At 43.3% G+C, this 26,375-nt stretch overlaps 1 protein-coding gene across 1 annotated transcript in view; it reads left to right on the top strand.

Annotated features, from left to right (window-relative positions):
• The window catches only part of LOC141233438 (uncharacterized), a 52,842-nt gene extending 26,940 nt beyond the window's left edge, over positions 1–25,902 (top strand). The window contains exons 2-7 of the mRNA XM_073667899.1: positions 11,671–11,820; positions 11,950–12,129; positions 12,213–12,336; positions 12,420–12,517; positions 13,051–13,141; positions 20,832–25,902. Coding sequence (XP_073524000.1) covers positions 11,749–11,820; positions 11,950–12,129; positions 12,213–12,336; positions 12,420–12,517; positions 13,051–13,141; positions 20,832–22,360 — 2,094 coding nt within the window. The 5' untranslated portion in view covers positions 11,671–11,748 and the 3' untranslated portion in view covers positions 22,361–25,902. The remainder of the gene's footprint in view (positions 1–11,670; positions 11,821–11,949; positions 12,130–12,212; positions 12,337–12,419; positions 12,518–13,050; positions 13,142–20,831) is intronic.
• The last annotated feature ends 473 nt before the right edge of the window (positions 25,903–26,375 follow it).

The following is a 26,375-nucleotide window of genomic DNA, read 5'->3' as shown; positions in this document are numbered from 1 at the left end:
ATAGGTAATTCATTCCGTGATCCAGAAATCCAAATCCTTGTTGACGGCACCATCGACGTAGCCAGTTGTTCACCTGTAGAATCTTATTCCACCTCATTGTTCCATGGCCATCCACTGGGAGGATGGATGAGAAGACCACCTGCGCTCCCAATTCTTTCACTTTCTTGCCTAAGTCTTCAAAGTCACTGCAGATGGTTACCAGGTCCTTTCTTGCGGTGTCATTTGTCCCCACATGTATTAGCAGGAATGGGTAGTGATCTGTAGGTCTGAAGAGTCTTGATATCCTGTCAGACACATCTTTAATTTTTGCTCCTGGAAGACAGCACATTTCTCTTGAGGTTATGTCTGGTCTGCAGATAGCGGCCTCTGTTCCTCTTAACAGGGAATCCCCTATGACCACCACTCTCCGTTTATTCTTCACAACATTCTTCTTTCTCCATCCAGGAGGATTCTGAGGGCTTACAAGGTTATTCATTGCTGGCAAAGTCTTATTTTGCTGTATTTCTTCATGGTTCTCCTGCGTGAGAGCCTGGTACTGGTTCCTGAGCAGTATGGGTGCTGACTGCCTCTCGATCCTCCTGCTTCTCTGGGTCACATGCTTCCATTCCTCTGTTTCATCAGGTGCAGTTCGAATTTCTTCTCTTTCTGAATCATGAAGAGATAATTCTGCTCTGTCTAAGAACTCTTCACCTTCCTTAATGATTTTCAAGGTAGTTAACCTCTCTTCTAGATTTCGCAACTTTTCCTCCAACAGGGACACAAGCTTGCATTTCTGGCATGTGAAGTTTGGCTTTTCCACTGGCAAATCTGTGAACATGTAGCAGGATATGGAGCTCACCAAATGGCTCCTGGACTCTTCCATGTTCTTACTGTTAATGTTCTGAAAACAGTGAAAAAAGCTCCAAAATGCTCGCGCCGGTAGGCGCGCGGTTTACCGATGTCCTCTTTTCAGCTCCAACAGCCAAAATCCAGTGTTCTTTGAGCTCGCGGAGACTCTTCACTTACCCCAAAATGCAGTGGGAATATGCAAATTATCTCCTCAGGACTCCTCCCCTGGTTTACCGATGTCCTCTTTTCAGCTCCAACAGCCAAAATCCAGTGTTCTTTGAGCTCGCGGAGACTCTTCACTTACCCCAAAATGCAGTGGGAATATGCAAATTATCTCGTCAGGACTCCTCCCCTGGTTTACCGATGTCCTCTTTTCAGCTCCAACAGCCAAAATCCAGTGTTCTTTGAGCTCGCGGAGACTCTTCACTTACCCCAAAATGCAGTGGGAATATGCAAATTATCTCCTCAGGACTCCTCCCCTGGTTTTGGAGTGCAGGATGGGAGCAGGGCTGAGACTGGAGAGCAGAGGAGATGAAGGGACTGCGGGCAAAGGATGACACAGAGAGGAGGAGGGGGCCATGGATGAAGGGGCTGCTGCGGAGTACAGTGCAGGACGGGAGCAGGGCTGAGGCTGGAGAGCAGAGGAGATGAAGGGACTGCGGGCAGAGGATGACACAGAGAGGAGGAGGGGGCCATGGATGAAGGGGCTGCTGCGGAGTACAGTGCAGGACGGGAGCAGGGCTGAGGCTGGAGAGCAGAGGAGATGAAGGGACTGTGGGCAGAGGATGACACAGAGAGGAGGGGGCCATGGATGAAGGGTCTGCTGCGGAGTACAGTGCAGGACGGGAGCAGGGCTGAGACTGGAGAGCAGAGGAGATATAGGGACTGCGGGCAGAGGATGACACAGAGAGGAGGAGGGGGCCATGGATGAAGGGTCTGCTGCGGAGTACAGTGCAGGACGGGAGCAGGGCTGAGGCTGGAGAGCAGAGGAGATGAAGGGACTGCGGGTAGAGGATGACACAGAGAGGAGGAGGGGGACATGGATGAAGGGGCTGCTGCGGAGTACAGTGCAGGACGGGAGCAGGGCTGAGGCTGGAGAGCAGAGGAGATGAAGGGACTGCGGGCAGAGGATGACACAGAGAGGAGGAGGGGGACATGGATGAAGGGGCTGCTGCGGAGTACAGTGCAGGACGGGAGCAGGGCTGAGGCTGGAGAGCAGAGGAGATGAAGGGACTGCGGGCAGAGGATGACACAGAGAGGAGGAGGAGGCCATGGATGAAGGGGCTGCTGCGGAGTACAGTGCAGGACGGGAGCAGGGCTGAGGCTGGAGAGCAGAGGAGATGAAGGGACTGCGGGCAGAGGATGACACAGAGAGGAGGAGGGGGCCATGGATGAAGGGGCTGCTGCGGAGTACAGTGCAGGATGGGAGCAGGGCTGAGACTGGAGAGCAGAGGAGATGAAGGGACTGCGGGCAGAGGATGACACAGAGAGGAGGAGGAGGCCATGGATGAAGGGGCTGCTGCGGAGTACAGTGCAGGACGGGAGCAGGGCTGAGGCTGGAGAGCAGAGGAGATGAAGGGACTGCGGGCAAAGGATGACACGTGGAGCTAGAGAGGAGGGGAACAGCGGCAGGTCAGGTGGAGGCAGGCAGGGAAGTAGAAGAGTAGAGCGTGCAAGCACTGCCGTTTTGCCACGACCTCCGCCGTCCTCCTGCCAAGCATGCAGGACGCGAGTGCCAGCATGGCGTTATGATGACACTGCATGCACAGGCATCCCTGTATGCACCTTTGCGCACCCGGCGGCAGGGCGCTTTGAAGTGCGGGACGCCCACACTGATATGATTATATCAGTGCTGGCGTCTGGACGCCTGCAGGCAGCGGCTATTGCCAGGACAAGGATCTCTTTGATCCTTTTATCCTAGCAGTGTGACTCTCTACTGACATGGTAATTAACCATGTCAGCCTATAGTCACAGGCAATAGATGGACATCTGTCCATCTTCTTTTGACATGCCCAGACTTTTCTTGTCCTGGGCATATCTGAAAAGTGGGGGAATTATTATAAGGGGGCCAACTATATATGTGTGGAGGCACAATTATATTTATGTGCATGTGGGCATATATAAGTGTGGGGACACATGGGGACATAGGCACATAAGGCAATACACTGTGTGCCGAATTATTAGGCAAATGAGTATTTTGATCACATGATATTTTTTATACATGTTGTCCTACTCCAAGCTGCATAGGCTTGAGAGCCAACTACCAATTAAGTAAATCTGGTGATGTGCATCTCTGCAATGAGGAGGGGTGTTGACTAATGACATCAACACCCTATATAAGGTGTGCTTAATTATTAGGCAACTTCCTTTCCTTTGGCAAAATGGGTCAGAAGAGAGATTTGACAAGCTCTGAAAAGTCCAAAATTGTGAGATGTCTTGCAGAGGGATGCAGCAGTCTTGAAATTTCCAAACTTTTGAAGCGTGATCACCGAACAATCAAGCGTTTCATGGCAAATAGCCAACAGGGTCGCAAGAAGCGTGTTGGCCAAAAAAGGCGCAAAATAACTGCCCATGAATTGAGGAAAATCAAGCGTGAAGCTGCCAAGATGCCATTTGCCACCAGTTTTGCCATATTTCAGAGCTGCAGCGTTACTGGAGTATCAAAAAGCACAAGGTGTACGATACTCAGGGACATGGCCACGGTAAGGAAGGCTGAAAAATGACCACTTTTGAACAAGAAACATAAAATAAAATGTCAAGAATGGGCAAAGAAATATCTTGACTGATCTTTCAAAGGTTTTATGGACTGATGAAATGAGAGTGACTCTTGATGGGCCAGATGGATGGGCCATTGGCTGGATCAGTAAAGGGCAAAGAGCTCCACTCCGACTCAGATGCCAGCAAGGTGGAGGTGGGGTACTGGTATGGGCTGGTATCATCAAAGATTAACTTGTGGGACCTTTTCGGGTTGAGGATGGAGTGAAGCTCAACTCCCAGACCTACTGCCATTTTCTGGAAGACAACTTCTTCAAGCAGTGGTACAGGAAGAAGTCGGTATCGTTCAAGAAAAACATGATTTTCATGCAGGACAATGCTCCATCACATGCATCCAACCACTCCACGGCGTGGCTGGCCAGTAAAGGTCTAAAAGAAGAAAAAATAATGACATGGCCCCCTTGTTCACCTGATCTGAACCCCTTAGAGAACCTGTGGTCCATCATAAAATGTGAGATCTACAGGGAGGGAAAACAGTACACCTCTCGGAACAGTGTCTGGGAGGCTGTGGTGGCTGCTGCACGCAATGTTGATCGAAAACAGATCAAGCAACTGACAGAATCTATGGATGGAAGGCTGTTGAGTGTCATCATAAAGAAAGGTGGCTATATTGATCACTAATTTTTTTGTTTTTGCATGTCAGAAATGTTTATTTCTAAATTTTGTGCACCGATATTGGTTTTCCTGGTGAAAATAAACAAGTGAGGTGTGATTATATTTGGTTTTTATTGTTTCCTAATAATTCTGCACCGTAATAGTTACTTGCACAAACAGATATCCTCCTAAGATAGCCAAATCTAAAAAAAAAACACTCCAACTTCCAAAAATATTAAGCTTGGATATTTATGAGTCTTTTGGGTTGATTGAGAACATAGTTGTTGATCAATAATAAAAATAATCCTCTAAAATACAACTTGCCTAATAATTCGGCACGCAGTGTATATACACATGCATATACAGGTACTTCTCACTAAATTAGAATATCATCAAAAAGTTAATTTATTTCAGTTCTTCAATACAAAAAAGTGAAACTCATATATTATATAGAGTCATTACAAACAGAGTGATCTATTTTAAGAGTTTATTTCAGTTAAGGTTGATGATTATGGCTTACAGCCAATGAAAACACACAAGTCATTATCTCAGTAAATTAGAATACTTTATAACACCAGCTTGAAAATTATTTTAAAATCTGAAATGTTGGCCTACTGAAATGTATGTTCAGTAAATGCACTCAATACTTGGTCGGGGCTCCTTTTGCATCAATACTGCATCAATGCTTCGTGGCATGGAGGCGATCAACTGTGACATTGCTGAGGTGTTATGGAAGCCCAGGTGGCTTTGATAGCAGCCTTCAGCTCATCTGCATTGTTGCGTCTGGGGTCTCTCGTCTTCTTCTTGACAATACCCCACAGATTCTCTATAGGGTTAAGGTCAGAAGAGTTTGCTGGCCAATCAAGCACAGTGATACTGTTGTTTGTTAACCAGGTATTGGTACTTTTGGCAGTGTGGACAGTTGCCAAATCCTGCTGGAGAATGAAATTTCGATCTCCAAAAAGCTTGTCAGTAGAGGGAAGCTTGAACTGCTCTAAAATTTCCTGGTAGACGGCTGCGCTGACTTTGGTCTTGATAAAACACAGTGGACCTTCGCCAGCAGATGACATGGCTCCCCAAACCATCACTGATTGTGGAAACTTCACACTAGACCTCAAGCAGCTTGGATTGTGACCTCTCCATTCTTCCTCCAGACTCTGGGACCTTGATTCCAACACCTTGGACCACTGAGCAAAAGTCCAGGTCTTTTTCTCCTTGGCCCAGGTAAGACGCTTCTGGCGTTGTCTATTGGTTATGAGTGGCTTGACACAAGGAATGCGACACTTGTAGCCCATGTCCTGGATATGTTTGTGTGTGGTGGCTCTTGAAGCAATGACTCCAGCAGCAATCCACTCCTTGGGAATCTCCCCCACATTTTTGAATGGCCTTTTCTCAACAATCCTTTCAAGGTTGCGGTTATCCCGGTTGCTTGTGCACCTTTTTCTACCACACTTTTTCCTTCCACTCAACTTTCTATTAATATGCTTGGATACAGCACTCTGTGAACAGCCAGCTTCTTTAGCAATGGCCTTTTGTGGCTTACCCTCCTTGTGGGGTGTGTCAATGACTGCCTTCTGGACATCTGTCAAGTCAGAAGTTTTCCCCATGATTGTGGAGCCTACTGAAACAGACTAAGGGACCTTTTTAAATGCTTAGGAAGCCTTTGCAGATGTTTTTTTGTTAATTATTCTAATTTTCTGAGATAATGACTTTTTTGTGTTTTCATTGGCTTTAAGCCATAATCATCAACATTAACAGAACTAAACAATTGAAATAGATCACCCTGTTTGTAATGACTCTATATAATATGAGTTTCCTTTTTTTATTGAAGAACTGAAATAAATGGCTTTTTGATGATATTCTAGTGAGATGCACCTGTGTATATATATGAATTTGCATACATGGTAGTATGAAAAAACATACAGTACAGACCAAAAGTTGGACACACCTCATTTAAATATTTTTCTGTATTTTCATCACTATGAAAATTGTACATTCACACTGAAGGCATCAAAACTATGAATTAACACATGTGGAATTATATACTTAACAAAATAGTGTGAAACAACTGAAAATATGTCTTATATTCTAGGTTCTTCAAAGTAGCCACCTTTTGCTTTCATGACTGCTTTGCACATTCTTGGCATTCTCTTGATGAGCTTCAAGAGGTAGTCACCGGAAATGGTTTTCACTTCACAGGTGTCCACTGTCAGGTTTAATAAGTGGGATTTCTTGCCTTATAAATGGGGTTGGGACCATCAGTTGTGTTGTGCAGAAGTCTGGTGGATACACAGCTGATAGTCCTACTGAATAGACAGTTAGAATTTGTATTATGGCAAGAAAAAAGCAGCTAAGTAAAAAAAAACGAGTGGCTATCATTACTTTAAGAAATGAAGGTCAGTCAGTGCGAAAAATTGGGCCAACTTTGAAAGTGTCCCCAAGTGCAGTTGCAAAAACCATCAAGCGCTACAAAGAAACTGGCTCACATGAGGACCGCCCCAGGAAAGGAAGACCAAGAGTCACCTCTGCTTCTGAGGATAAGTTTATCCGAGTCACCAGCCTCAGAAATCGCAGGTTAACAGCAGCTCAGATTAGAGACCAGGTCAATGCCACACAGAGTTCTAGCAGCAGACACACCTCTTCAACAACTGTTAAGAGGAGACTTTGTGCAGCAGGCCTTCATGGTAAAATAGCTGCTAAGAAACTACTGCTAAGGACAGGCAACAAGCAGAAGAGACTTGTTTGGGCTAAAGAACACAAGGAATGGACATTAGACCAGTGGAAATCTGTGCTTTGGTCTGATGAGTTCAAATTTGAGATCTTTGGTTCCAACCACCGTGTCTTTGTGCGATGCAGAAAAGGTGAATGGATGGACTCTACATGCCTGGTTCCCACCGTGAGGCATGGAGGAGGGGGTGTGATGGTGTGGGGGTGCTTTGCTGGTGACACTGTTGGAGATTTATTCAAAATTGAAGGCATACTGAACCAGCATGGCTACCACAGCATCTTGCAGTGGCTTGCTCTTCCATCCGGTTTGCGTTTAGTTGGACCATCATTTATTTTTCAACAGGACAATGACCCCAAACACACCTCCAGGCTGTGTAAGGGCTATTTGACCAAGAGGCGGAGTGATGGGGTGCTACGCCAGATGACCTGGCCTCCACAGTCACCAGACCTGAACCCAATCGAGATGGTTTGGGGTGAGCTGGACCGCCGAGTGAAGGTAAAAGGGCCAACAAATGCTAAGCATCTCTGGGAACTCCTTCAAGATTGTTGGAAGACCATTTCCGGTGACTACCTCTTGAAGCTCATCAAGAGAATGCCAAGAGTGTGCAAAGCAGTCATCAAAGCAAAGGGTGGCTACTTTGAAGAACCTAGAATATAAGACATATTTTCAGTTGTTTCACACTTTTTTGTTAAGTATATAATTCCACATGTGTTAATTCATAGTTTTGATGCCTTCAGTGTGAATGTACAATTTTCATAGTCATGAAAATACAGAAAAATCTTTAAATGAGAAGGTGTGTCCAGACTTTTGGTCTGTACTTTATATATATATATATATATATATATATATATATATATATATATATATAATGTATGTATATGTGCATACATATTTTAGGACACTTATCTTTACACTCTTTCTTCAGTTCGAAATGTGGTTAAGAAATGGCAGTTAACAGCAACAGCAAGGAAGACCAAGCTAAATTTCAGTGAGAGCTGCTCGTAGGATTGCTGGAGAGGCAAATCAGAAACCCCCCCTGCAAAAGACCTTCAGAAAGATATAGAAGATTCTTTAGTTGTTGCACATTTTTCAACTGTTCAGAGACACCTGCTCAAATATGGCCTTCATGAAAGAGTCATCAGAAGAAAACCTCTCCTGAGTCCTCACTATAAAATTCTGTGTCAGACGTATGCAAAAGAACATCTAAATAAGCCTGATGCATTTTGGAAACATGTTCTGTGTACTGATGAGGTTAAAATAAAACTCTTTGGCCACAATGATCAAAGGTATGTGTGGAGAAAAAAGAGCACAGAATTTCAAGAAAAGAATGCCTTGCCAACCATTAAGCCTGGAGGTTGATCAATCATGCTTTAGGGTTGTGTTGCAGCCAATGGCATGGGATTATTTCATGGGTAGAGAGAAGAATGGATTCAATGAAGTTTCAACAAATTCTTAATGCAATAACACCATCTGTAAAAAAAGCTGATGTTGAAAAGAGGATGGCTTCTTCAAATGGATAATGGATTCTAAACACACTTCAAAATCCACAATAGACAACCACAAAGGCACAAGATGAAGGTTTTACAATGGCCCTCACAGTCCTCTGATCTGAACATCATTGAAAATCTGTGGCTAGACGTCAAAATAGCAGTGCATGCAAGACGACCCAGGAATCTCACAGAACTGGAAGAATTTTCCAAGGAAGAATGGATGAAAATCCCTCATACAAGAATTTAAAAACTCTTGTCTGGCTACAAAAAACGTTTACAAGCTGTGATACTTGCAAAAGATGGTGCTACTAGGTACTAACCAATCAGGGTGTCCAAACTTTTGCATCGGCCCATTTTCCGTTTTGTAATTTTGACCATGGATGTTTCAACCTTTACATGCCACTGTGAGTAAAGGGAATTAAGGAAGGATTCCTTATCTTAGACGAACAAGGGCTGTAACGACACATCTCAACCTGTATGGTCCTTACAGGGATGATGGACCTTCCCATAATGGCTTGCTATACTGTTGTAGCTTTTAACAAAAGTTCTTGACTCTGCATAATGCAGGAGAAACATTCATAAAGTGTTGTGCCTGTTATCTGATATATATACTTGTCATCAAGTTCTTGTTAAGTAAAGTAAAGTTTATTTTTGGACTTTGGTCTCCTTCATTTATCTCCATACCATCTGGACTGGGCCTGCCAAGTGCAGTGGCAGCATACGGTCTTCAGAGTCGGGAAATATGACTCCACCAAATTAAAGTCTGTGATGCAATGTGGCATTGGTGGATGGAACAAGACATGATGTCTCAGATGTGCTCGATTGGATTCAGGTCTGGGGAATGGACAGGCCATTCCAAAGCATCAATGCCTTCATCATGCAGGAACTGCTGACACACTCCAGCCACATGAGGTCTGGCATTGTCCTGCATTAGGAGGAATCCAGGGCCAACTGCACCAGCATATGGTCTCACAAGGGGTCTGAGGATCTCATCTCGGTAACTAATGGCAGTCAGGCTACCTCTGGCGAGCACATGGAAAGCTGTGCGGCCCTACAAGGAAATGCCTCCCCACACCATTATTGACCCACTGCCAACCGGTCATTCTGGAGAACGTTCTCCACAGCATCTCCAGACTCTGTCACGTCTGTCACATGTGTGCAGTGTGAACCTGCTCTCATCCGTGAAGAACACAGGCCGTCAATGTGTAATCTGCCAATCTTGGTGTTCTCTGCCAAATGCCAATGACCCTTTACCATGTTGTACTATAAGCACAACACCCACTTGTGGACTTCAAGCCTTCATACCACCCTCATGGAATCTGTTTCTGACAGTTTGAGCTGACAAATAAATGTTAGTGGCCTGTTGGACGTCATTTTGCAGGGCTCTGACATGCTCCTCCTGTTCCTCCTTGCACAAAGGAGGAGGTAGCGGTCCTGATGCTGGGTTGTTGCCCTCCTAAGGCCCCCTCCACATCTCCTGGTGTACTGACCTGTCTCCTGGTACAGTATATGCTCCATGCTTTGGACACTGTGCTGACACACAGTTACCCTTCTTGCCACAGCTCTCATTGATGTGCCATCCTGGATGAGCTGCACTACATGAGCTACTTCCTTGGGTTGTAGACACTGCCTCATGCTAATGTACGTCTAGGGGTGAGAGCAATGATAAAATGCAAAAGTGACCAAAACAGACAAAAAGGATGAGAACAGAGAAATGTTCTGCAGAACCACTCCTTTATAGGGGGTGTCTTGCTAATTGAATCTCATTTCTACCAGTTGTCTGTACCATTTACACAACAGCAGGAGAAATTGCTTCACAATCAGTGTGGCTTCATAACTGGACAGATAGATTTCACAGAAGTGTGATTGACTTAGAGTTACATTGTGTTGTTTAAGTGTTCCCTTTATATTTTTGAGTAGTGTACGTAACAGCCCCATACACGAGATAAGTGTTGGCTGAACAGTCATTTGGCAGATGACTATCTCTCCCGACTCCACCATACACACAAATATTCCAGCTTTCTTGTGGTCTGTATGAGGGTCACCTCCAGACTCCTCTAGCAGGGGAGTATCTACAGGAAAAGCAAACAATTAGCCTCTAAAATTCAGGATGCCAGATCCTTCTCTGCCCTGACATCATCTGTCATTATATAGTTAGCCAACCCCGAATTCATTACTTCCATGCAACTTTAGTCTAATGTGTATGGGGGCTTTAAAATGTAACTCATTTGACGCTGCCTCTGGCCCAGCCTAATAGACTTTCGTACATTGCAGGCCCAGACACCATTATTAGGTATTTAAGTATCATAGTAACTAGGCAGCCCCATACTATTGAGTACTTGGGGGAGGAGGGGCATTCAGCCAAACTCTGTCACACCTTCTGAGATGCCATGTTTGCTTTTGACAGCAGCAATTTGGTAAACTGCCAGGGTTTATGTTGCAGCCGCACCTGTGCCATCCCTGCGGTGTACATCTATGTTCTGGTGCTCAAAGGAATTAATTATATTAAAACAAATGTTTAATGTGTTAGAAAATAACAAAATGTGTCTTATGATTTTTGCATGTTTTTTTCTTTTTATAAGAATTGTTGGTGCCAATTTTCTTTTGAAACATTTTAATTTCTGCTTTTTTTCTGGTGTTTTTCTTGTAATATAGGAACGCCTAAGGCCAGAAATAAACCCCATAAATCACTTTACCTGGAAACTTTGATATCTAATAATTTCTGCCCACAATATTTGTGTAAACAAAAAAGGTTTCATAAAAGCATCAAACTTCTGTGTGTGAATCAGACATAAGATCTAACGAGATAGAAGATTACAGTCCGGGGAAGACGGGAAACATTCATATAGACGGGTGGAGATGTAGTCAGTGATGGACTCTGGCCAAATATGTTTCTGGAGCTGTATAAGAAGATGAAAATGTCGTCCTCATCATGAAGTAGTTATTTCTCATGTCACGTGTAATGAATATCTCCTGCAGTATTGCTAATGCCGATTGTAGTGTCCGTAAATGAGACGACAACTAGCGTTATTGAAGATGAGTCTATGAGAAACGTATTCAGCTGCAGACTCCGAGGAAGAAACTGCTTGTTGTCTGTGGCCTAAAATATATAGGTTTTATTAGCAGATATAAAGAAAAAAACTAAATAGTATAAAATTATAAATCTCCTCATATTTTTCTCTAATTATCTCCAGTAATTGTATTATTACACAGGATTTTTATGATGTTATATCTACTTATCTTCTTCTCATTCAGGTCTCTACAATATTCGATCCGCTCAGTGACAATCTTCTATATAAGAGAGTTTTCCTGATTTACCCATCAAAACTGGATATGGACAAGGTCAAGATGGCAGAGAAAATATTACACCTCACCCTAGAGATCCTCTTCCGGCTTACTGGAGAGGTGAGAGATTCTAATGACGTCACATTACATCATTCTTATCTATAGGAATAACAGATGGACAGAACTGGAGAGGTGAGGACTCTGGAAATGTCTGTAGTGAGATTTATTAATGTATCTCTCCATAACCAGGATTACACAGTAGTGAAGAGGACCTCTAGTGGGCGCTGTCAGGCCCCTGTGTCTGAGGGATGGGAAAGACCCCTGAGCCCAATCACAGGACCTCCACCTCAACCCTTGCTACATGAGGACATCAATGACCAGAAGATCCTAGAACTCATCTACAAGATGATTGAGCTGCTGACTGGAGAGGTGACACTGCTGGGAATGCTGGGACATTATACAGTAAAGCTATGAAGGGATCGGGGGGATGACATTATCATTGTATGTGTCAGGTTCCTATAAGGTGTCAGGATGTCGCTATCTATTTCTCCATGGAGGAGTGGGAGTATTTAGAGGGACACAAAGATCTGTACAAAGATGTCATGATGGAGGTTCCTCAGCCTCTCACATCACCAGGTAATAAACAGGACTAAATACACACGGCCTATAATTATCTGTATGTAAAGAATGAATTCAGTCCCTGTATGTGTTTTCTCCAGTTCTATCCAGTAAGAGGACAACGCCAGAGAGATGTCACCGTCCTCTTCTTCCACAGGACTGTAACCAAGAAGATCCCAATGTTCCTCAGGATCATCAGGTAGATAGAGAGAAGATATCATGAGATCTTCTCTATGATGTGTAGACGGCTGTGAAGGTCTTGTGCTCAGCAGGGCTGTGGTGTCGGAGTCGGAGCCCATTTTGGTGGATTTGGAGTGGTATCAAATGGACCGACTCCTAAAATATATAATAAATTGGGTACAGTAGTTCAATGCAGTTTGTGGGGAATATTTTTTCATAAGAATTTGGGAAAGTTATGAAATGTCCTATAAATGTCTGTCGTATTCCTGATCTAAGGGTCTAGACTTTTAGCTGAGATGAATCTGTGCTACAGTAAATTTATCACTTTAATAATGGACCATGTATGAGGGAGTCTTGGAGTCGGTGTCATGGAAATTGAGGAGTCGGAGTTTTGGCTTACCGACTCCACAGCCCTGGTGCTCAGTCTTGTTTTATCCACCAGTATTATATGTTTTATACTTGTGTAATGAGAACGGTGGAGATGGCAGGATTAGAGCTGATCATAGATGTGACCTCTCCATCTGTCTGTGACTTTTACAATATTTGTTTCAGGGTGAAGATCTGACCCATATTAATACTACAGAGACATATGTGAGGGTTGATGAGTGGTGTAAAGAGGAGATTCCTACATATGACTACCCAGGTGAGTAGTAACCACTAAAGGCAGAGAAGTCACAGATTCTTCTCAGTCACCGGCTGTGGCTGCTTTATCGGTGGTGTAGTCCGGCCGTATCACAATCGGGTGATCACCATTTTGCTGCTAGACCACAACATTCTCCTCCGTGCGAAAATGTTCAAATTACTTTGTGTAATTGTGAAAGACCTTTTCTATAGAATTTACAACCTGGAGAATTCACCTACCCCCTGGGATTAGGAGACGCTGACCGTTACTTGCCCAGATCTGTAAACTACAAAGCCAAATGACAGCGTACGTAGAATGTGCTGACAAGTTAGAAAATCACTTAAAGAAAAATATTATGATGGGCCTGTAAGAGAAAGCGGAGGGTAATGATGCTGTTGGCTTCCTAGAACCTTGATATCTTATTGGATGAATCTACCTTCTCTCCCTTCTGTGCTGCTGAATGTGCTCATATGGTCCCTACAAGACCAGGTCCAGTCTTTCTGGCCAAACTCCATTAGTCATTTTTTGATGAAGACTGTTGAGTTTGATCATTTCAGTAGATGTGTTCTTGTCTATATTCAGTTTTTGACTACAGTAATTGGTGCTCAACATACTCTGATTTAACCCCTTCCCACAGCCACTTTTGTGTTCCTAATCAGGCCCCATTTTTTCAAATCTGATGTGTGTCACTTTATGCGGGAATAATTTTGGAATTCTTCTCAAAGGATAATAGGAAATGAATGGACTATACAAATTATTTTCCAACTTCTCTTTAATCTGACAGTACCCTATATACGGTTGTACACTATTGTCTGGGCACAAGGCAGGTTAAGAAGGGAAGGAGCGGCATTTAGCTGTTTGAATGCTGATCTTGGTGGATTAGTTTGCAGACACAATGTATCGTGGTCACTTGGCAGCTCAAAAGATGGCCACCACAAACAGGTTTGGCGCTATCTACCCTGTTTTCCAGATCCCAGGGATTGCTTTGCTCATTATTCTTTAACCCTTCTACATGGATCTGGCGTTATACAGAGACCCCTAGGCTTGGGCCACGGTGTTACCTGCTGTTCTATGGTGTGAGATGGGAAGAAGAATAGTCAGGTAGCCGGGTCAGAACCAGGAGAGCAGAGAAAATACAAAATCAGAAGACACAAGAGTAGTCAGTAAACGGGTCGGGGTCCCAACAGAAACAAATACACAAGCCGGGAGCTGAGCACAGAGGACTGAACCAGAGGAGAACAAGGCTGTATCTGGCAGCTTCCGGCAATATGCTTCCAGCTTTAGTAGGGTGCGATCTCCAGAGCAGCAGCAGCAGAAGCCACCAAAGCAGCCTCAGCAGCAACAGCAGCTCCATCATCAAGGCCGCAGCAGTGGCAGTCGGACAAGCGGCAGCAAGACCAGCCAGAGGAGCAGGGCAGGTCGCGAGTCCACAACCTCCAGCCAGGAGCAATCATATGAATTTATCCAGCCTCAATCTCCGGTACCCTGAACGGCAGAGTAGTGAGTGATCTACATGAAAGTTCACCATATTTTTTGTACTAGGAAAAACCCCAAAAGTGTAGTGCCAAGAGGAATAACAAGTAGTGTGAGCTGTGCGGTGTTAATTTTCCCAGCACTTATACTAAAAAGCTTTGCTCGAGTTGTATCCAAGAAACCATATCAGAGGAAACACCTAATTTTGCTATGGATTTAAAATCTTTAATCCAGACGGAGGTTAGGGACTCCCTAAAGACGTTGGCTACACGTAAAAAGAGTAGGAAGCTGAAACGTCATACATCAGACTCAGAGGAATCTGTAGTATTCCAGGGCAAGGGGAAGTCTATTTCCTCTCCTACCTACTCGTTATCCTCATCATCATCTTCCTCAGATAGCGATACAGGAGGTAGGCCATGTTTTCCAGCGCAAAACACAGATAAGCTGATTAAAGCCATCAGAACAACTATGGGCATAGCCGATACCAAGACCTCTAGGACTGTTCAGGACATTATGTTTGGGGGTCTGGATCAGAAGAAGAGGCGCACATTCCCCGTCAAAGAGAGGATCGTTCATCGACAGGGAATGGAAAAGACCTGATAGGAGAGGGCAGTTACCATCACCTTCAAAGAGAAGATACCCGTTTGAGGAAGAAGAATCAACCAGGTGAGATAAAACCCTAAAAATTGACGTGACAGTATCAAAATTCTCTAAAAAAAAAATCCGCCCTGCCGTTTGAGGATTTAGGAGCTTTCAAGGATCCTCTTGATAAAAAAGCGGAAACCTTATTAAAACAAACCTGGGAGTGACCAGCGGGAGCATTGAAACGGGCAGTCGCAGCCACTTGCACAGCCAGGTCAATGATGGTCTGGTTGCAGCAGCTAGAAGACAAGATTAAAGGGGACATTCCAAGGGAAAAAATCCTGGCCAGTCTTCCGCTAATGCAGGGGGCGGCTGCCTTCCTCGCGGACGCGTCGGCAGATTCAGTAAGGCTGGCCGCCAGATCAGCGAATTTATCCAACGCAGCTCGCAGAGCTCTGTGGCTCAAGAGCTGGTCAGGTGATGTACAGTCTAAGATGAAACTGTGTTCAATCCCGTGTGAAGGGGAGTTTCTTTTTGGCAAAGCTCTAGATGACCTACTGGATAAAGCCGCAGATAAGAAACACGGGTTTTCCAGTGTGTTGATGCCTCAGTACAAGACTTCCTTTCGTAAAAGGAAGTATAGAATAGGTAAATTTTCCAGAGACCAGGGCAGATAGAAGGACAAGGAGTGGAGGCTTCATGTTCGGAGGCCCTTCCTCTGAGAACAGAAAAAACCCTAAGTGATGGGCCTCCCCAGGTAGGAGGAAGACTGTCCCACTTCCTGCCTACCTGGGAAAAAATTACATCCAGTGCCTGGATATTAGGGATTATAAAGACAGGACTGAGACTGGAATTCAGATCCATTCTCCTGCAGACCTTCAGGATTTCGTCTCCCAGGAGGCCGAGAGAGCTAACAGCCCTGGAGCAAGAGATAGTAAACGTAGTGGAAAAGAAGGTTCTGAGAGAGACTAATAAGCGAGCAGGGCAAAGGATTCTATTCGCCCCTGTTTCTGATAAAGAAGCCGGACGGCTTGAAGGGCCTAAATCAACTAGAAGGGCCTAAACAACTTTCTAATCTACAGACCCTTCAAGATGGAATCTACAGTACAGACCAAAAGTTTGGACACACCTTCTCATTTAAAGATTTTTCTGTATTTTCATGACTATGAAAATTGTATATTCACACTGAAGGCATCAAAACTATGAATTAACACATGTGTTAATTCAAGATTGTTGGAAGACCATTTCCGGTGACTACCTCTTGAAGCTCATCAAGAGAATGCCAAGAGTGTGCAAAACAGTCATCAAATCAAAAGGTGGCTACTTTGAAGAACCTAGAATATAAGACATATTTTCAGTTGTTTCACACTTTTTTGTTAAGTATATAATTCCACATGTGTTAATTCATAGTTTTCAGTGTTAATGTACAATTTTCATAGTCATGAAAATACACAAAAATCTTTAAATGAGAAGGTGTGTCCAAACTTTTGGTCTGTACTGTATAATATCAGCCATAAAGGTGTTATTCCCGGGTTGTTATATGAGTGTCCTCGACTTGAAGGACGCCTATTACCACGTCCCAATCCATACAGGATACCAGCAGTATCTGAGAGTAGCTGTGTATATCATCAATCGTGTGAGGCAATTTCAGTTCACAGCTCTGCCCTTCGGCCTCTCCATGGCTCCAAGAATCTTTATGAAGATCATTCTGGAAGTAATGGCGCATTTGAGAGAACAAGATACTCTAGTTGTCCCTTACCTTGACGACTTCCTGGTAGTATGCAGATCAAGAGAGCATTGAAAACTCGCATTGACAAGAGTCAGAGCCAGCCTGATCAATCTTGAATGGATACTGAATCTAGAGAAGTCAAACCTGGAGCCTCGGAAGGTTCCGTCTTTTTTAGGGCTTATCTTGGACTCAGAGGGATAGACTTGTCTGCTACCGGAAGACAAGAAAAACAGAATTATGTCTCTAGACTCAGGGGACACTTGGACAGGAAGATGACACTTTCCAATACAGCCATCATCTCAATCGCATGGTGGCTGGATCGGGAGAACCTGTCACAGAGAGTTCTTTGGTCGTATCAGGTGTGGGACATAATTACAGCGGACTCAAGCTCAGATGGCTGGGAGCACATCTGGGAGATCGTGTAATACAAGGAGTCTGGTCGGACAGCGAGAAAGGCTTCTCCTCAAAACATGAAGGATTTGTCGGCGGTAAAGAGTGCAGTGATGAAGTTCAGTTCCCAACTACAGGGACAACACATCCGAATCATGTCAGACAACAGGACAACAGTCGCCTATGTCAATCATCGGGGGCACGAGATCCCGACCTCTCCTGTTAGTGAAAGAGCAGATTCTACAGTTTGCAGAACATCAATTTATGCTCTCGGCTCTGCATATAAGAGGCAAAGAAAACTAAAGATCAGATTTTCTGAGTCAGAATATACTGAAGCAGGGCGAATGGGAGCTGAATCCAACAGTATTCCAGCAAATTGTGGATCGCTGGGGTCAACCAGAAATAGATCTTTTCGCAAACAAACAAAACAGAAAAATAAGGATCTTCTGCTCCTTAAATCCAAAAGAAAGTAGATGCATTACAAATACCCTGGAGCTTTGGCCTAGCCTATGCTTTCCCCCCGCTAATGTTAATGCCAACGATTTTGAGGAAGATCCGAGAGGAACAGGCAAGGGTCATACTAATCGCCCCATTCTGGCCCAAGAGACCCTGGTTCACCTGGATAAAGAGGATGTCCCAGTCAGATCCATGGGTCCTTCCAGATGCTCCAGATCTCCTCAAGCAAGGCCCAGTCTTCCATGCTCAGAGGTCGGGCTTTTGATGGCCTGGAGTTTGAAAGGTTGTTAGTAATCCAGTAAGGGTTTTCCCCAGGTCTAGTCACTACTCTGCTCAAAAGCAAGAAGCCTGTGACGACTAAGATCTATGGTAGGACATCGGCAAAATTCCTATCTATTTCGGCGCAGTCAGCTAAGGTTAAAATTCCTATTAAAGCTATTCTGGAATTTCTTCAAAGGGTCTTAGTTATGGGGTTGGCTACCAGTACCCTTTAGGCGCAAGTATCAGCGCTTGGAGCTTTATATAACTATAATTTGGCAGCAGATAGATGGGTTATCAGGTTTAAAAAGGTGTGCGATAGATCCAGACCTATTGCTACCCCGAGAATGCCTCCCTGGGATCTAAACCTGTTCCTGGAAGCCCTGACTAAGTCTCCTTTTTGAGACTTAAGGAAGTGTGACAGAAAGAACTCTCACTCTGAAGACAGCGATACTGATAGCGCTAACATCAGCCCGTAGAGTTAGTGACTTACAAGCTCTGTCAGTAAATCATCCTTTTACACAGGTCACTGTAGATGGAGTTACGTTAAGACCAGACCCGGCCTATTTTCCGAAGGTGGCCTCCAAATTCCACAGAACACAGGAGATCATTCTCCCCTCATTGTATCCTAACCCAAAAGATTTAGAGGAACAGAGGCTTCAAACTCTAGATGTTAGACTGGTTTTGGTTCAGTATTTGGAGGTAACAAGGCCTTGGAGGAGAAGTGATGCCTTATTTGTCTCCTTCCAGGGAGCAAGAAAGGGACTTAAAGTTACAAGGGGAACTATAGTTAGATGGATCAGGGACACCGTTAGCTTAGCATATTTCCCTAGTAATGTGCCGGTTTCAGAGAAACTGAAGGGCCATTCCACAGAGCTAGTGCAGCCTCCTGGACTGAGAAGGTGGAAGTGTCCATTGATAACATATGTAAGGCAGCAACATGGTAATCTCCTTCTACCTTCTATAACCATTACCGGCTTGATCTTTCTTCATCTGCTGATCTATCCTTTGGGAGAAAGGTGTTGCAAGCGGTGATCCATCCCTAAGGTGTCTGTTCTATATAAATCTCTCAGGTGGTGCCATCATAGGAGAAAGGGAAAAAAATCATAGTTACCTACCGGTAATGGGATTTTCCAGAGCCCATGACAGCACCCTCATATGCCCCCCTCCCCTTTTTTGATCACTTATGGTGTTCTCTATATATGGGTGTATAGTATGAAATGTTTTATTGGTGGTAGTTGTGTACTAACATACTGTCTGGAGGTCCTCTCATGCTCAAAAACAAAACTGATGTGGAGGAGAGGTACCGCCTTTTTTATTCAGCAGGTTTCCTGTCCTGGGTGGGCGGATACCATCTCTCAGGTGGTGCTATCATGGGCTCTGTAAAATCCTGTTACCGGTAACTATGATTTTTTTCATTTACAGACGATGGACCTGAGTGGGGCTTGTTGTTTGTGAGATGAGTAGAAGTTTTTATTGGTATTATTGTTGCCTACATAACTTGGTGGCTTTTTATTCCATATTTGGGAGGCAGAATGAACAAACAGTTGAAAACAACGCTCTACTGGTTCATCCTATGAGGTTTTCTATTCGATTTTGAAATGTCAGTGTCTTGGTGAATAATTAATTCAATGTATTTACCGTATTTTTCGGACTATAAGACGCACTTTTTTCCTCCTTTTTTTTTCTCCTATGCCCGCTGTTAAAGGGCATGAATATTCAACCTCTCTCCACGCCCATGGGCATGGGGAGGGGGTGAATATTCATGCCCTTTAATGAGCGGGCACAGGAGATAGCCAGCAGCCGCAGCGCGGCTCCGCTATGTGCCGGCTATGAAGGAGACTGAAGTCACTGCTCCCCGCGCACACAGTCCCGGCGTGGGAAGCAGTGACTTCCGGCAGCTGATCTCTCCTTGTGAGCCGCGCATGGCAGTGACATCATGCACGGCTCACATGGAGAGATCAGTGCAGACAGACAGGATGCAGCGCTTGAGGAGAGAGAAGAAAGGTGAGTAGGAGTGTTTATTTTTTTTTAATGTGCAGCATGATGGGGATTAGGGGTGCCATGCATATTAGGACAGGGATTAGGGGTGCCATGCATACCAGGACAGGGATTAGGGGTGCCATGCATACCAGGACAGGGATGAGGGGTGCCATGCATACCAGGACAGGGATGAGGGGTGCCATGCATACCAGGATAGGGATGATGGGTGCCATGCATACCAGGACAGGGATGAGGGGTGCCATGCATACCAGGACAGGGATGAGGGGTGCCATGCATACCAGGACAGGGATGATGGGTGCCATGCATACCAGGATAGGGATTAGGGGTGCCATGCATACTAGGACAGGGATGAGGGGTACCATGCATACTAGGACAGGGATGAGGGGTGCCATGCATATCAGGATAGGTATGAGGGGTGCCATGCATACCAGGATAAGGATGAGGGGTGCCATGCATACCAGGATGGAGGGATGCCAGGCATACCAGGATGGGGATTGGGACCACGTATAAAAGGAATGGGGCGGCATATATACCAGGATGGGGGATATTGTCAGAATTGGGGGACATAACCCCTATACCAGTGTCAGCAGAAGACCCTCCTCCCCCTTAAAAGTGCATCATGACCACATTTTTTGCTTAAATTTTTATTTTTTTATTTTCCTCCTCTAAAACCTAGGTGCATCTTATGGTCCGGTGCGTCTTATAGTCCGAAAAATACGGTACATAACTTGCCATTATTATAGACTGTTTAAGTAGAAATTTAAAAAAATAAAACCCAAGGATATTTTATTGAAAAATAATAGATTTTTATCTTAGCAGATAACTGTACCTGGAGATCAGAGGGACAGCTGACATCTTCAATTTTTAAATCAGAAGATCTTGAGATCCCACAATATACAATTGAAGTGAATGCTATTACTCCAGATATACCATCATCCCTTCACAGCAAAGATTTGTCATCTGATCCTTTGAAACAGGTCCTGTCTTCTGATTCATTACTGACTACTAAGGAAAATCATAGTCACAAATTAAGCATTAAAAAACAAACTGCTCCTAAAGCAAAGAAGACATTTTTAGAATATGGAAATAGTTTTCCTCTCGAAAAATCTTTTCCTAAACATCAAAAAATTCACACAGCCGAGAATAGATTTTATTGTTCCAAGTGTGGGAAATATTTTAACAAGAAATCAGATCTTGTTAAACACCAGGGAACTCACACAGGGGAGAAGCCTTTTTCATGTTCAGAATGTGGGAAATGTTTTACAAAAAAATCCAATGTTGTTAAGCACCAGAAAACTCACACAGGGGAGAAGCCATTTTCATGTTCAGAATGTGAGAAATGTTTTTACCAGAAATCATATTTAGTTAGTCACCAGAGAATTCACACAGGGGAGAAGCCTTTTTCCTGTTCAGAATGTGAGAAATGTTTTTACCAGAAATCAGATTTAGTTATTCACCAGAGAATTCACACTGGGAAGAAGCCTTTTTCATGTTCAGAATGTGAGAAATGTTTTAACCACAAATCAAATTTTTCTAGGCACCAGAGAACTCACACAGGGGAGAAGCCTTTTTCATGTTCAGAATGTGGGAAATGTTTTAACCAGAAATCAAGTCTTGTTAAACACCACAGAACTCACACAGGGGTGAAGCCTTTTTCATGTTCAGAATGTGGTAAACATTTTGAACAGAAATGCAATCTTGTTAAACACCACAGAACTCATACAGGGGAGAAGCCTTTTTCATGTTCAGAATGTGGTAAACATTTTAAACAGAAATACAGTCTTGTTATACACCAGATAACTCATACAGAGGAGAAGCCTTTTTCATGTTCAAAATGTGGGAAATATTTTACACGAAAAGCAGCTCTTAATAAACATCAGAGAAGTCACACAGGGGAGAAGCCTTTTTCATGTTCAGAATGTGGTAAACATTTTAAACAGAAATACGGTCTTGTTATACACCAGATAACTCATACAGAGGAGAAGCCTTTTTCATGCTCAGAATGTGGGAAATATTTTACACGAAAAGCAGCTCTTAATAAACATCAGAGAAGTCACACAGGGGAGAAGCCTTTTTCATGTTCAGAATGTGGTAAACATTTTAAACAGAAATACGGTCTTGTTATACACCAGAGAACTCATACAGAGGAGAAGCCTTTTTCATGTTCAGAATGTGGGAAATATTTTAAACAGAAATATGGTCTTGTTATTCACCAGAGAACTCATACAGAGGAGAAGCCTTTTTCATGTTCAGAATGTGGGAAATATTTTACGCGGAAAGCAACTCTTAATAAACATCAGAGAAGTCACACAGGGGAGAAGCCTTTTTCAAAATTCAATTTTTATTGAAAGGTTAAATAATTTTCAATTACAAAAATACAAAAAACAAAACAAAAAAAAAACAATAACCAGGACAATATCAGCATCAGTATATCATAGAATATAAGTATAACGTCCAATAAAACATCAAGTTATAGGAAGGAAAAGGAAGGAATGGAACATTTTAGGCCATCAGTATTACAATTGTAAAATCCAATGGAAACCATACATAGTGCAGCCAGACGTGAACCAATGCGGAGCACAATCTGGACAGAGAAGAAACGCACCAGAGAAAAGGGTGGGTCACATCAGTCTGATGTAAGACGGTAGGCATCGGATTCCTGGAATTCAATCCAGTCTCTCCAAGACTCACAGTATCTATCACAACCAGTGGGGGATCGGGCAATCAAATGTTCCATCCTATTTAGAAGAGCTATGTCACAGAACCACTCCTCCAGAGTAGGTGGAGAAGTACTTTTCCAGTGACGAGGAATGATATTCTTAGCAGCCTGTATAAGGTAGCTTATTAAAGAACTTTTGTATTTTGTGAGACTAGTTTGGATCATAAAGAGCAAAAGAGATTCAGGAGAGTTGGGCAGAGAAGCCTTTTTCATGTTCAAAATTTGGGAAATCTTTTAACCAGAAAGCGCATCTTGATTGCCACCAGAGAACCCACACAGGGAAGAATGCAGCAACTACACCCAATTGGTCTCTGTGCAGACAGGCCCTAGCTAACTAAAAATAACACCTCAGACCTAACTCCCTAATAGGCAGTTGAAGAGTTTCTCTTACCTCCTGAGGAATCAGAGGGGAGGCCGCAACACACTGTCAACAAGAGGAAAGAAAAGTGTGAAGATATGAAAACCCAGAGTGAGAAACTAAGACACATTCATATAGGGCAAAGAAGGCAAGCTAATGAGGACCAAAAATAAAAGGAATAAGTATAACTTCCCAGAAACCTAACAGTGGTAGAAAGAAAACAGACAAGGAGGATTGTTTCACCTTTGTGGTGAAACTTACAAAATTCATCCTCACCCACAATTATTTGAATTTGATAACATTTATCTACAGGAGACTGGTACAGCAATGGGAAGTAAAATGGCTCCACAGTACGCAAATCTTTTTGTGGCCAAGCTTTATAGTGACTTCTTGTCCTCATGTCCCATCAGGCCTCTTGCCTACTACCGTTACATTGACGATAATTTAATCATCTGGACGGAATCTCAGCAACAGCTTAAGACGTTCCATGAACACTTTAATCAATTTCATCTCACCATCAACTTAACACTCAACTACTCCTGTACTGAAATTAACACCTTGGTGGCCTCAGAAAGGCCTTTTTGAACGAGAGCTACCATACAAGAACAATTGTAAACCAGATTGCAAGAGCCACCAGAATATCAAGGAATCATCTCCTACATTTCAAAACTAAACAAGAAAGCAATCTGGTGTCTCTAGTAGTCACCTACAATCCAAATCTGGAGATGCCAATGGGATCTGCATGGAAATTACAACCATTATTACAAAAAGATGCTGATTACAATCTATATTTCCAGACCCAGCACTTCTGTGATTTAGGCAGCCCCCAAATCTAAGAAGCATCATTATCAGAAACTCCCTGTCCTCTCCAACAGCTACAGGAACTTTTCCCTGCAGCCAGAAAAAAATGTAAAACCTGTCTATTTATAATGACCACTGACAAGATAAGGATTCCCAACTCAAATCAGGAGACAACCACACGATCCCAGGTACTTTCAGCTTCATCACTTCTAATGTAGTGTACTTAATTATATGTACCAAATGTCCAGCTGGCGGTCTGTACATAGGGGAGACAGGGCAAAAACTTAGAACAAGGATGAATTCTCATCGCCACACAATAAAAGAAAAAAGAATAGATCTACCTGTGGCCAAACATTTTTTATCCCTGATCACAGCATCATGGACATGAAATTACTTGTATTAAAAGGGAACTTCAAATCTCAGAGAGACAGAAAAATGTGGAATTACAAACTTATGACAATCTTTGACACACTCACAGATCAGGAGTTAATGTGTCATATGGATTTATGTCAACTAAGGAACGTGCTCCTCAGACCGTTTTGGGCGTCACAATCATGGACCAGACCTCAATCACAGGACAATAAAACTTTCACACTCCTTATCAATGAACTGTTCCAATATTCATGGCCACAACTGCTTCTCCCTCTCCCATGCTAATAGTTCTGCTTCACGCCACTTGTCTTATCTATTGCATTATTCCTGTGCCCTGTTGTGTATAAATATATGACACTTCAGATTTTGTGTTATACTGTGTCTGAAAAGAGACCTGAGTAGTCTTGAAATTTTTCAGTTAGCCAAAGGTATCAACTACTGAAGACTCTCAAATTTTAATATTTTTCTCCAAACAGCAATTTTAAGATTTCTCCACAGGTGTTCAATGGGATTTAGATCCAAGCTCATTGGCGGTCACTTCACAACTCTCCAGCACTTTGTTTCCATCCATTTCTGGGTGCTTCTTGATGTATGTTTGGGGTCATTGCCATGCTGGCAACCCATGACCTAGAACGCAAACCCAGCTTTCTGAGACTAGGCACTACATTGCCACACAAAATCCTTTGGTAATCTTCAGATTTCATGATGACTTGCACACAGTGAAGGCACCCAATGCCAGAGGCAGTAAAACCACTCCAAAACATCTTTGAACCTCCACCATATTCCACTGTAGTTACTGTGATCTTTTCTTTGCATGCTTCATTCTGTTTAAACAGTAGAACGATGTGCTTTTACCGAAAAGCTCTATATTGGTCTCTTCTGTCCACAAGACGCTTCCCCAGAAAGGGTTTTAGCTTACTCATGTACATTTTGGCAAACTGCAGTGTAGCTTTTGTATGCCTCTGTGTCAGCTGTGGGGTCCGCCTTATTCTCCTGCCATAGCGTTTCATTTAATTCAAATGTTGACGGCTGGTTCACGTTGGCACTGAAGCACCCTGAGCATGCAAGACAGCTTGAATTTCTTTGCAACTTTGGTGGGGCTACTTATTCACCATCTGGACTACCCTTTCGTCAGTTTTTCTTCTGTCCACATCCAGGGAGATTAGCTACAGTGACATGGGTTGTAAATGTATTGATTATGTTGTGCACCATGGACAAAGGAACATCCGGATCTCTGGAGATGGACTTGAAAAATATCAAGAATTTCAAGATTAGAACAATTTTGGTTCTCAAGTCCTCAAACAGTTCTCTTCTTCTCTTTCTGTCCTCCATGCTTAGTGTGGCACACGCTTGCACACAATGCAAAGATTGAATCAACTTCTCCCTTTTTATCTGGTTTCAGGTGTGATTTTCATGTTGCCCACACCTGTTACTTGCCACAATTGAGTATGAACGAGTTTCACATGCTTGAAACGAAGTTGTTTACCCACACCCCACAATTTTGAGAAAAGGTGCCAACAATTTTGACCGGTCCATTTTTTGTGGTTTTGTGTGAAATTATGTTCACTTTGCCTTTTTTTATCTGTTTTTTTTTTGTGTTGTTCACATACACATAAAGGAAATAAACATGTATAACAAAATATGTGTAATTGCAATAATTTTCTGGGAGAATTACGTCATTTTCTGGAACAATTTCAAGGGAGCCAACACTTTGACCATGACTTGTTTTTGTTGCAGCATTTCATCCTCTACATGTTCAGCTATATTAGAAGGCTTGTAGCAAATTCCAATTAACAGCGTTACATTATTGGCATTTCCTTGTACATTTACCCATACTGACTCTACATTGTCGAAGCTCCCCTCCAATGTCGTCATTTAGCGCAGGTCTTAAGTTGGATTTAATGAAAATACCCACCCCTCTACCTTTTTATCTTTCCTAACCTTTTGAATGTAGTGTAATCCTCTGTTTATCACTCAGTCGTGACTTGCCAGCCAGGTTTCCGTAATGCCCACCACATTGTAATCTGTGGCTGACATTAAGAGTCTCTAATTCATTAATTTTGTTTGCAAGACCTCTTGCATTTGCCAGCAGACATTTAATACTATTAACTAT

The sequence above is a fragment of the Phyllobates terribilis genome, unplaced genomic scaffold, assembly GCF_046119375.1.
Source record: "Phyllobates terribilis strain yellow unplaced genomic scaffold, ASM4611937v1 Scaffold_600__1_contigs__length_992639, whole genome shotgun sequence".
Lineage (NCBI taxonomy): Eukaryota > Metazoa > Chordata > Amphibia > Anura > Dendrobatidae > Phyllobates > Phyllobates terribilis.
Note: the sequence above shows the minus strand (reverse complement) of the source record. Positions and strands in the feature narration are given on the sequence as shown.